Source organism: Poecilia reticulata, linkage group LG5 (genome assembly GCF_000633615.1).
Source record: "Poecilia reticulata strain Guanapo linkage group LG5, Guppy_female_1.0+MT, whole genome shotgun sequence".
Lineage (NCBI taxonomy): Eukaryota > Metazoa > Chordata > Actinopteri > Cyprinodontiformes > Poeciliidae > Poecilia > Poecilia reticulata.
In genome coordinates, this window is record NC_024335.1 from 18,785,965 (window position 1) to 18,797,933 (window position 11,969).

At 39.3% G+C, this 11,969-nt stretch overlaps 2 protein-coding genes across 3 annotated transcripts in view; one reads left to right on the top strand and one right to left on the bottom strand.

Moving 5' to 3' along the window:
- Nucleotides 1–250: 250 nt before the first annotated feature.
- On the bottom strand, nt 251–6,048 carry LOC103464977 (protein unc-119 homolog B-like). Its single transcript, XM_008409428.2, has 5 exons — nt 5,240–6,048; nt 3,583–3,696; nt 3,319–3,418; nt 3,009–3,181; nt 251–1,322 (listed from the first exon to the last, which is right to left on the bottom strand). Exons 1-5 carry the CDS (start codon nt 5,469–5,471, stop codon nt 1,210–1,212), a joined length of 732 nt encoding a protein of 243 aa, XP_008407650.1. The 5' UTR covers nt 5,472–6,048; the 3' UTR covers nt 251–1,209.
- Nucleotides 6,049–6,509: 461 nt separating this feature from the next.
- The window catches only part of LOC103464974 (calponin homology domain-containing protein DDB_G0272472-like), a 31,047-nt gene continuing 25,587 nt past the window's right edge, over nt 6,510–11,969 (top strand). The window contains exons 1-3 of one of the 2 annotated variants that reach the window (XM_008409424.2): nt 6,510–7,550; nt 8,332–8,411; nt 11,645–11,966. In XM_008409424.2, the coding sequence (XP_008407646.1) occupies nt 8,405–8,411; nt 11,645–11,966 (329 nt within the window). In that variant the 5' untranslated portion in view covers nt 6,510–7,550; nt 8,332–8,404. The remainder of the gene's footprint in view (nt 7,551–8,331; nt 8,412–11,644; nt 11,967–11,969) is intronic. The other variant, XM_008409425.2, reaches the window with a different exon arrangement.

The window sequence follows — 11,969 nt, forward strand, 5'->3', positions numbered from 1 at the left end:
ATTACATTTAAAAAAAGTGTAAACAAGCTGCTTTGATAAAACAGCAGTTTCACTATTTTCTCTTTTTTTCTTCATACACACTTTCAATATTTCGACTCATCGTGACATTAACATGTGTCTTTATCACCATTCAAGTTTATTCTTGCTATTTTAAACATTCTCGAATGAGAAACATTTTTTAACACTCCATCACTTTAAAACAAACAAACAAACAAACAAAAATCTCCATTTACTTAATCTCTCAAATGAATCTTGGTAAAAAAAAATTTTATTACATATATTTAAATCATATCATCACATGCATCATGATATCAACACTCTGTGAAACAGGAAGGATTTTTGCTTCTTTTTTTATATCTAAAACAAGTTTTTTTTTGTTTTTTTTACAGGTCATCATAAGAATTAAAGCAGAGTTTAGCTGTTACCTGATCTTGTTTCATGTTACAATCAAACAGGCTTAAATTTAAAAGGGAAAAAAAAAAAACCCTTTGATGAGACTCGGCACTAGTGTGGACGTGTCTCTTTGTGTGGAAATGAAAGGGATGCAGAGAGGAGAATGCAGGAGTAACCGCGTGTGTTTGACATGAGTGGTTTTTTGTGGATGGTTTCTCTTTTTCACCCCCTCCTCACTCCCCTGATGTTGTCTGGAGTGGATTGTGGAGGCGGCAGCTCTGAGAACAGCTGCTTCTGACAAACACTATGGGTGCCACTTGGGGATTGAGTGTGTGTGTGTGTGTGTGTGTGTGTGTGTGTGTGTGCGTGTTCACATGTGTGTGATTTCTATAGTAGCTGGGACACTTAAAAGGAGTCTGATTATCCGTCCAATAGCTGTTTGACCTGTTTTAAACACATGTTACACAGCCACTAGTGATTAGCCCTCTTTCTTTTCTTTTTTTTTTTTAAGTATCAAAGAGATCTGTCGATATTTAAAACTAGATAAATGAAGCAATACGGAGTTTCTTCCTGTTTGTACGTCAGAGTCAAGACTACCATCGACTTCCAGCAAAATAAAACGCACTGAGAATGAAACAAACGACTGGGGTCGAACCTTTACGGACACGAGAGGCCGCTCGAACACGGCTGCAGGGGTGTGTGTGTGCATGTGTGAACGTCTGAGCTGAATGTTCTGCATTATGCATGCATGTGTGTACAGTACACGTCTGTCAACAGATGTGAGCAGCGGACGCCGCCATGCGAGGGTGCCAGGTATCATTGTCCTCCATTGTAGGCGTAGTCCGCCTTGTTGTGCATGACCAGTCGGTTGTCGGCAAAGTAGAAACTGTCCGACCGTGTTTCGTAAGGACACTCCACCATCTGACGAACTGCAAGGTAGACAATATGTGCATGTTAGCGAACCAGCATTGGCGTTTTCACCTCAAATAAAACTGGATTTCTTTTTTTCTTTTTTTTTCTTAGAATCCCTGATGGCATTTTCAGCCCTTCTCATGACTTTCTCGATACAGTGAGAATGTATTAGCTAAGCGAGAAAACAATATGTTAAAAGATTTGCCCGTATTATAAGCCAGATCTTGACATCACTTTTCTGCAGATATTTCTGTTGAGCTCAGGCTTTAAATAGAAGAACTGCAAAAATCAGAGGACTGCCTGGCCGGCTGGGAAACAACCATATTTAGACAAAGGGATAAATGACTAGCAATCCAAATGTTGTTCACAACAATGTGGTTATTCAGTTCCATAAAATCAAATTCCACATTTTTCCAAACTGTGTAGGAACTGTCTAAGTGCAGTGGATGGTAACTGCAATCAGGTTAGTTCTTGGGAAAATGGAATTTGGCTCATCTGAAAAAAAAAAGCATTAAAAAAAACAGGTTGGTGCACTTCATGTCATTATTTTATGTTTTGTTTTTCTTTTTCAGTGGAACCATACAGTTTAAATGTCACAGTAACAGCATAGAAATGTATGAATTATTTTTCGTTTTCATTACTAAAACCTACCGTTCCGACCAGGGTGATGAACTCTGTCAATTTTTTCTTCCACAGGACACACTTTTAAGTTTTATTTTGGAATGCAGCATTGCAACGTTAGTTTTACCTATATCTAATCACCAAAGATTATTAAAAAATGTCGGTCATTCCCAAGTTTCAAATAACATGACAGGTAATGGACTAAAAGTGAAGCCTGTGATGTACTGAGTTTGTATTTCACAGAAGAACCACGATGCTCGTCTGTTGCCATCAGCTGGTTCACCACGTCAGTCCTATTGGCGATGTGAATGAAACCATCGAGAACGTTTTGCTCCAAATGTGTCCAACGTCTTTTCATCAAAGGAGCCAAAATGTTTACATAAGCAGAAGAAGAAATAGAACAACAATTTGGTATTTTCTGAATGCTTACACACTTTAGCTTGGGCTTGGGCCTTTATCCTATTATCATTTATCATGATACATTTCTTATCATGATAAAGATTTTTGATTTATTGTTGTGATGGCAAATTCCAATTCATTTGTCAGCTTTACTATTTTCTCCACCGTTTCTTCAATAAGAGCGAAAATAAATGTCTAAGTTTGAAGATATGATTAAATGCAGCTGCTGCGTTCAGTTTAGAAATATAAATCATACTTCTTTTACAAATGGGAATGTTTTTCAAGAGCAGTGTTTGTGCTTGTTCGTGTTTGTACCATGCAGTCGCCGCTACACAACTACCTAAGAAGAAGTCATAAATTGTTCTTATCGCTTTTATCATTATCACAGCTGTAAAAAAAAAAACAACAACAACAACAAAAAAAAACTCTGGAAATCAGTTCTGTACTTGTTGGATAAAATAATATCTGATCTCTGCGAGTAAAAAAAAGAAACCCAAAAATCTAAGCTTAAACTACAAACATACTTCATCATTTCATTGTACCTGTGCAAGTCCAAGCCTGCTGAACTCGGCTCAGCTCTCCAATACTTATCTTCTATCAAAGGTAAAAATGGTAAACGAGCTGTGTTTGTTTAGCCTCTTTTTATTTTTTTATTTTTTTGTGTGTGTGTCCACGGCACTCACCCAGGGTCTCAGAGAGCTGGGGGAACTCGTAGATGTGTTCACAGGTGTTACGGCTGCTCGGGATGCAGAAGCCAAAGTCAAAGTCAAAGCTCTTAAGCAGGTGATCGCGAAAGTAGTGCCTCTCGATCATGCGGAAGTTGTTCAGGGGCCGGTTCCCGACTGTGAATTCCACCCTGTGATCGAATGGAGAAAAGAAAGGCTGCGATGTTACAGCTGTGAAAATGTCATCATCATTGGTGCACGCTGAATAAAAAAAAATAAGGAACACAACTGCTTGATTGCTTTCAAGCTGCATGTGTGAGTCACTCACGTAGCTCCCACAGTCCTCAGCCGCAGGAAAGCCGGCGTAAACTGGTAGCGAACAAATCGACCCGCCGTGCCGTCTCCTTCGCCGTGCTCCTCGTCGTCGTCTGACAGCAAAAAGCAACACAGTTTGCAGCATAATAAACAGGTTTGGGGTTAAATTCCCAAACAGGCTGTGACCTATTTATTGCTGTCGAAGGAGCCAAGGCGTCTATTTTTAAGTGAAACCCAACAGAAATAGAACAGCGCAAAGAGCAGTGAAATGTAGTACCTGAATGCGGAGGTTTGGCAATCTCAAACAGAACAGTGTTGGTTTCCAGGTCTCTGATTTTAAAACGTACAAAGTCAATGTTGTAGACGTTGTCCTCGGGTTTACAGAGGTATCCTGCAACCACAGCACACAGAGGACGGGAGTTACAATGTTTGGATAAAAACAAGCAAACATAGCAACAATATTTATCGGAATAACTCAGGCAAAACATCTCTGACTCAGTTGGGATTACGAAAAAATATTTCTGTCGCTAAATGCCAAAATAACGAGAAAGGGATTTGTTTTGATAATCCATTTCCTTAGTATTTGGTCGGCCTTTGACGTTTTCTGATTTGGCTCAAATGTCTCAGGTACCGGAAACAAGTCTCCGACAACAGTTTACTGGAATGTTGGTCCAATCCTCTTGAAACACCTTTTCTGCTTTGCCTTTCAAGTTTTCATCGTTGTTGAAATTAGGTCTTTGTTAAGGCCACTTCAAAACATTGACTTTACAATGCAATCGCAGGTGGGCCTCCGATTAGCTCAAATGTTCTAAATGAACCTACCAAAACCGTAGCAAAGCCATCAATCATTATCTAGGCTTTCTCTGATTGTTTAAAGGCACAGAAACCTTAATGTACACAGCTTGTACTGCACTGAACATCAAATAAAATTATGTTTAAACACAGCCACACTGACATATGAATCTACAGTAATAAAGCCATAAAAAAAGATAAGAAAGCCTCTGAGGCTACTGTCTCCATTATTATGGTGTTACATTGAACAAAAGGTACAGGACAAGGGCTCCAGAGCTGCAGACGAAATTGAAATGAGCAATGTTTTTAGATATTATGGTAGCCAGAAGTATTCCTTCAATATAGCATACAACATAGAATTTCAAAGACATTATTTCACTGAAGGCATAAGAAATATATTTTTCGTTAAGTCTTTATTTTTTCTATTTATTCCGTTTTTCCCCCCCTTCGTTGTACATGCACATCTAAATGACTTTAATAACCAATTTGTCAACTAAATTAAATGTTATATCAGTTATTTTAGTTCTATTGTTTTATTTATTCTTAAGCTTAAGTAAAAAGACATATAAGAGTATTTTTTTGTTAAATATTACAATAAAGAGAAGTGTTGCGCTCTAAAGGACTCCTGGAATAGGAATAGTACAAGATGATTTTTCTTTATGGATGCGTTTATCACAGAACAGTCACTAAAAGCAAAAACACAGCTTGCAGTTATTAACTTTTCAATGTTGCCTCCACAGCTTCAAAAGCTGTAAATGTAGGCCATGACTTAACCATGATAGTGTACAGAGAGGGCCCTCCTCTGACGGTTTTCGTCTTTGAACATGACAATATGATTTCACCACAACCCATACAGCACAAAGAAAGTTATTACACTGCCATAATTGCTTCTATTAACACACGCTCCCAGTGTCTTCTTCTTTAACTGTTTAAATATAGAAACAGTAAAGATTACCTATGACGCAAATACTTGTTTGTGTTTCTAATAATGCCATTGTAATGAGATGAATCGTAGCTCGTTCCCTTGTCTCCGTTTTTAAATGATCTATTTAAATGATCTATTACGCCCTGTTTTTTTTTGTTTTTTGTTTTTTTTCAGTAATTCACAGCAAGTCTCGCCCGCAATAAAAGCGACCCCAAACCTCTCGTAGCAACTCGCAGTCCCAGAACATCCTCCGGAGAGATGTGCCCACTCTTCGTCCGCAGCTCTTCCTCCGTCACGGGCCTGCTCTCCACCTGGCTTCGCCGGGACTTGAGCCTCTTCAAGACGCCTCCGCCGGGCTTGCGGTCCCGCGTAGGGGCAGCAGAACCGTGCCCGCCGCTGGAGACATTTTCAGCAACAGGCGCGTCGCTGCGGGCTTTGGCTCCGCTCATCGCTGCTGACTGAGTCTGTCTCGGCTTCACCTGCGTCTTTCAACCCGGCCAGCGTCTGCTCTTCACTCCCTTCCTCTGACAAAACGCTGGAAGAAGAAGCGGAGGACGAGGAAGATGGCGTCGCAGATGTCGAATGTCGAGATAACAGTCGGTGAACGGTCAAGCTCTTGTTTTTGTAAGCACATGCTGTACGGTTGCCATGACAACTGGCTCTATGAGCACCGAGGATGTAGAAGCGCTTAGCTGGTAATGTCCACGAGGGGGCGAGAGAATGCAGGAAATGAAGGATAAGCCAATCTGTTTAAATAGAATCCATTAGTTCTAGTTCAGTACTCATTTCTAATTATTTTTGAACTTTCAAATTGACGTAGATAGACAATAACTACCTAGTAAATACATCTGATCCTTTATTTCAGTGGTGCTCCAAGTTTTTATCATGTAGGGCAAAATTATTATGTCAAAGGTAGTCGCATGCCCGGGCAATGTTTTAAGTAAATAATTAGGCCTGATATGTAATAAAGCAAATACATTACAATATCCAATGTATTTGTAAGTTTAGGTTTTGTGTGATAAAGAAAAAAAAGTCTAACCCTGCTCTTTTGGAAATGTCTATATCTTTAAATGAATATTATATTGTAAATATTTAGACGGACGGACGGACGGACGGACGGACGGACGGACGGATGGATGGATGGATGGATGGATAGATAGATAGATAGATAGATAGATAGATAGATAGATAGATAGATAGATAGATAGATAGATAGATAGATAGATAGATAGATAGATAGATAGATNATAGATAGATAGATAGATAGATAGATAGATAGATAGATAGATAGATAGATAGATAGATAGATAGATAGATAGATAGATAGATAGATAGATAGATATTTTTTGTTTTAGTGGTTTCTAACAATACATTTAATATATCTGATATAGTGTGACACACTAATTAGAATATGGGAAATCACTTTGAATTTTATTTACTTATTTATGTTTCAGTGATTGCTAATAGATCAACCATGTTGCCTTAGTTATATAACGCATCCACACCTTAGGTCAACCAAATGCTTCCCCACCCTTTGAATTACCCAAGAGGTCTCCTTGGTTTTAAGATTTCCTGAGAGCTTGCTCCCCGGTTTCCTTCTCCCAGTCCCATAAAAGCAACGCAAATTAACGTTGGGCTCAGGTTTCATGCAAATTCGTGTTTACTGTGCGTGAGGCCTGACGGGCAGTTCCTGTTCCGACGCCCCAGGTAGCCTCAGCAGCATCCACAAAAGTGCAACACAGATCCGATTCCTTTTCACTGGTGAGTAAAGTGGCTTTTCTCTTCAATCAGAACCCGTTCATCCAGTCCATTGAAAATCAAACTACAGGGACGCTGAATATTCATAGACACAACTTATGTTTAAACTTTTCAAAATAAGGGCTACGGTTCTTCTTTTCATTCAGACTTAACAAGAGCAGAAATGTTAAGAAAGACTGACCGTTCATTGTATTCTGTGTGTTATGGCAGGAGTTGCGTATATCACCGTTATAACGCCACTGGAAAGGCTGTCAACAAGTTTTATAAATTTGTTTATAGAAATATGTGACTATTCATTTTACTTTGTGAGGTCAGACACTCTGGGGCAAGATGTATGTATGCACGCTGGAGCAAAAGTTTACTTCTCTGAATTCAGCTAAGGCCCCGCCCCTGAAAAGCAACACGGAACAACAATCCTTTTCCACCAAAACTTTAACAAGTACTCATCGCAGGAGGCAAGCACCAAACTTTAAAAACCACACTTTTATTTTGAAGATAGAACACCCCACTTCCGGATTCGCATCGGTTTCCCTGCGGAACTTGACTTCAGAGACGGTCGAGCTGAGACTGGCGGCGGAGCGGAGGGAGTGTCCGCTGCTGGGTGGAGGTGTAGCTGTAGGCTGACGTCTTCATACTGGGAATGACTTGAAAGAAGACAAACAACAACAAAAAAAACACAGTCAGACAACAACGCTTACGGAAAACAGAGGAACAATTTCGTCCCTTAACTTCATCCTGCGTTGAGTTGTATGACCGTGTGAAGACACGAGGTAAAGCAAACTTTATTATTCTGATTCATGTAGTGATGTCTTGTTGAATGAGCAATGCTTCACTGACAGGTGAACACAACCTTTTTGTGTGTGTGTGTTTAGGTCGAATTAACTGTGTTCCACTCAGCTGACTCGATTGAATGAAAGTTAAAGTTGATTTTTCTCACGTTTTGGAGGACACCGCTGGTTCAACGACTGTCAGTTCATTAGTTTTAATTAGTAACGTATAAACAACCTGTAATAAGACAGCAACCATGTCTATTTAGTAACTTAATGCAAACCGTAACCTAAACGTATGAGTGAGACCGAGTCCTGAACAACGTGCACTTTGGGCTTTCACTCAGAAACGTAAACATGAAAAACGAAAACAGCCTGGGCAACACAGCCTTGGCAGGGTGACAGCCACTGAAGACAAACAAAGATAAAGCAATGTAAAGGCCTGCCAGCAAGAGAGGCAGCTGCAGAGGGCTTTCCACTGAGAAATCCATTAAATCAACTCTACAGCAGCTTTATCTGTCTGACGGTGTTTGTTGCCTAGGAATTCAAGTGTAAGGAAAACTAATGAGGTGGGAGAAGCAAACAGGGCACATTATTCTTATTTATCCCCAGTGTGTGGTGTGCACAGCTTTATCCCAGGCTGATCCCATTACACAATATTATGCACACCCATAGTTGTAGCAACTTAAAGAATAATACGACAAGGAGGAACTCCCTCACTGCACATGCACACTATTGTTTGGGATCAAATCAGCCTGCTTAATCCAGAACAATTTTTTTGCAGATGTAACAAAGTGGCAACGTGAGGCTAACGTGGATTTACCGGTTTGTGTGAAAAGTCCTACAGGCCCGACCAGATGCCAGGTACAATGCGCTGTGGTATTTAGTGTAAGAAGTTTTGGAAACGGCACAGTTATCGCTTTCTCGTGGCGTTCTTCAAATCGGATTCTTTCCGAAGCGCTCCAGTGTCAGTCACAGGGTGGTTTGGTACCATGTCAGTGTTCCCGGTTCTGTGGGAGAAGTAGATGTTCTGTGTTTTGTACAGTCCATATGACTCATACGGATTGCTTGCTCCAGCCTCTGACAGTCACTCTTGTGTAACGACTTTGAGTCTCTTTGAGTCTTATGAGGAAAAGTCAACCAATTTCAACAGTTATCAAAAACGAGACCTGCCTTTTGTTATCAATAAGATCCAATTGTTCTAAAGATATATCACCTTATAGTAACAAATATGATGCAGAATATTAATAAACTGATGTTTACCCGCTGCTGGAGACGTACAGTATATTGAAACTGAATCACGATGTCTATGCAACAGTGGACTCCTTGGATGTAGGATGTTTTATTAGCTTCAGTATTTCAAGTGCAATACCTCGTTAATACTGATACAATCAAAGGGAATTTCTCCACCACTATGATAATGTGGTAGAGAATAATACCACTATAAAAGAGTTAATTGCTGCTGACCTTGTAAAAGTTCTTGAAATGTATGACATCTTTTCTCTACAGCCTTCTTCAGGCTTTATTATATTTTATTTTGTTGTTGTTTTTTTAAACTTTGAGTTACGGCCATTTCACATCTTTTATTCTCAATCAGCAGACACCTGAATGTTTTGGGTGAAAACTGGCTGAACTTTAGGACTATCCGTGACTCAATCTATTCATGACTTCTTCAGATATAACTTTTCCTTCAGCTACATCTGAAGATAAGTAGCTCCTGAGCATGGTGGTGCCTCCAACATATTTCACTATGTGTCCCTATGGGCATCATGTTCTGCTTGGATTTCAATAATTATCTAAGCACTGTGTGTTCAGACACTCTGTACCTGCAGTACATGCAGTGAAACTTGTTATTTAATAGCTGCTGCACAGCTTCAATCTTGACATGGTGGTCATTGTTTTTAACAGGTCCATTGCTTGGAAACAAAGTCTTGTTCTTTCTTTCTTCCCCTCGCTCTGTGACATTCAGAGGTCAAACTCAGCAAACAAACCAACCAATCATTGAGGACTGGATTTTTGGACAATGTGGGAACCCTTTCAAAGGTCTTCCTCTTTGACAACAGGGGATTGCACAGATGTGAATAAAATGTTTGTCTGAACTTAAACACTGTCTGCAAAGTTAATCCAGATATTTTGTAGTATTTGTTAAGGATAAATAGTATAGTAACACAAACATTGCTCTAAAAGAGTACCTTTTATCAAACAACCTACATCATGGTAACAGTTATGTCACATCGATACATTTTATCAGCAAACACACAATAACTGCCTTTAATCGTATTTTTAAATATATATAATTATTTTTGATGCACTCAGAGAACCAACTGAGGAAAATAAGTAACTACAAAACAATTTTTCCAGCACATACAAACAATCAATTAGTGTTTTGTGTCATCAAGATAAATTCAAATTATTATCACAATAAAAAATATATATGATAATGCTAAATGATATGACAATTTTAGTTCTGTGTTTTGTGGTCAGCTAAGTGAGCTGAAGAGTCTTTTGACAAGAAAAAAAGTAAAGTATCAAGTCTGGTTTCCTCCATTGTTTCTATTCTTTTCCCAAAAATGGGAAAACTGAAGAACAGATTTTTTTCCCCCACAAATAGCTAACTTAATATGTCTCAATATAAACTGAGTCTCTATCAAAACAAGACTTTTCTGTCGTAATGCAGAACACAATGTTATCAGTTGATAAAAAGATTGCTACTTATCTTCCTGTTTAAAGTAAATAAACATCTGATAGTACCTATGTATTTACTAGATATAGAGTGTATTTATGTGATTAGCATAGAAACACAACACAGAGTAAATTACACATTATGATTGAAAACAGAAGACATAATACTGAGACGGACTGAATTACCAGGTCTTTAAAAGCTGCTTGCAGCAATCAGTGATGGATCACAATTTCTTACATGTAAGTTTCCAGTAATGAGTTTTATTTATTTTATTTGCTTTGAGAAAAACTGAACAGCTTATCGAAACCTAAATAGCATCCAAATTGAAAGCGAGACAAGTGTGGGACGTAAGCCCTGACAGCTGAGTGTTTGTTCAGAGTGATTGATGTGTTTCACTTTATCCCTTCGGTAGAAATTTGCTCTTAAAAAAATCCAGACAGACCAGCCTCGTCCTGTCCTCTTAGTTGCAACATAACCTGCTGGTTTTGTTTTAACTGAGTATAATTAAGATTTTCATTGTAATCCTTTGCCTCATGCTGTTTGAAGTTTTACACACGTTATAACCACAAGCTCCAATCTGTTTTATTGGGATGTTATTTGATTTGATCAACACAACATAGAGCAAAAAGTGTGTTGTGAATTTGCATTCCTTGTATGTGTCTGTATGCAGGTCATGGGCTTCATGGTGACAGAGTTAATGGCTAGACATATACAGATCCATACTGGATGCATACCTTTTTGGGTGAATTAACAGACTACCAGGAAACATAGTAGACAAATCAGGGTTGAAGTTGAGGAGAATTTGAAAGCAGAGCTAATATGTAAAGCGATGCCAAATTTTGAACGTCCCACAGAGCTCTGCTCAGTCCATCGCTCAAAAATAGAAAGAGTATGGAATCACTGCCAACATTTCAAAGCATAGTTGTCCACCTAAGTTCACAGACTGGGGCAGGACAGCAATAATCAGAGAAGCAAACAGAATCTAGAGGGAGCTGCAAGCCATTTTGCGTGTTTGTCTAGCAACAGACTTAACGCTGCATGTCATCCTTTAAACACCATTTCACTGGTTAAACATGGTGGTGTCCCCATCATGATGTGGGGAGGGTTAGGGATACTGGTAGCTGGTCAAACTTCTTAGGAAGATGGATGGAGCTAAATACAAGGTAGTCCTGAATATTGATACCACACTTGTCAGATTTTTATTTGTAAAACATTTTGAAAACTATTTATAATATCCCTTTCACTTCACAGTTACACACTGATTTACATTGGTAATCACATAGAACCCCAACAAAATACATAAAAGATTATAGTTGTCAGGTGACAAAATACAGAAAAGTTGAAGAGGTGTGAATATTCTCAGAAGGCACTGTGGATTGCTGAAAGTTAACTCTTCTTTCTCTTTTTGTGTCAGGTACGTCAATTATGGATACCAGTATTGAGGCCTCCCAGAGCGGAGGCCTGCCTACAAAGCCATCTGTTCCTCCCAAACCCAGTCTCGCTCCCAAGCCGTTCTCTCTGCAAAAGAACAGCACAATTCGCTCCTTCAAAGCTCCAAAGACTGTTTCCAAAACTGCTCCTACAGCTGAGCCAGAAGCAAGTCAGACTGAGAAATCAGAGGCAAAAAGTTCCCCGACCACCACTGTAACTACCCCTGCTAAAAAACTGCCTCAGCCCATCAGTTCTGCAGAGACTGCTCTCAAAACTGATCCTACACCTAAGCCAGAAGCAAGTCAGAC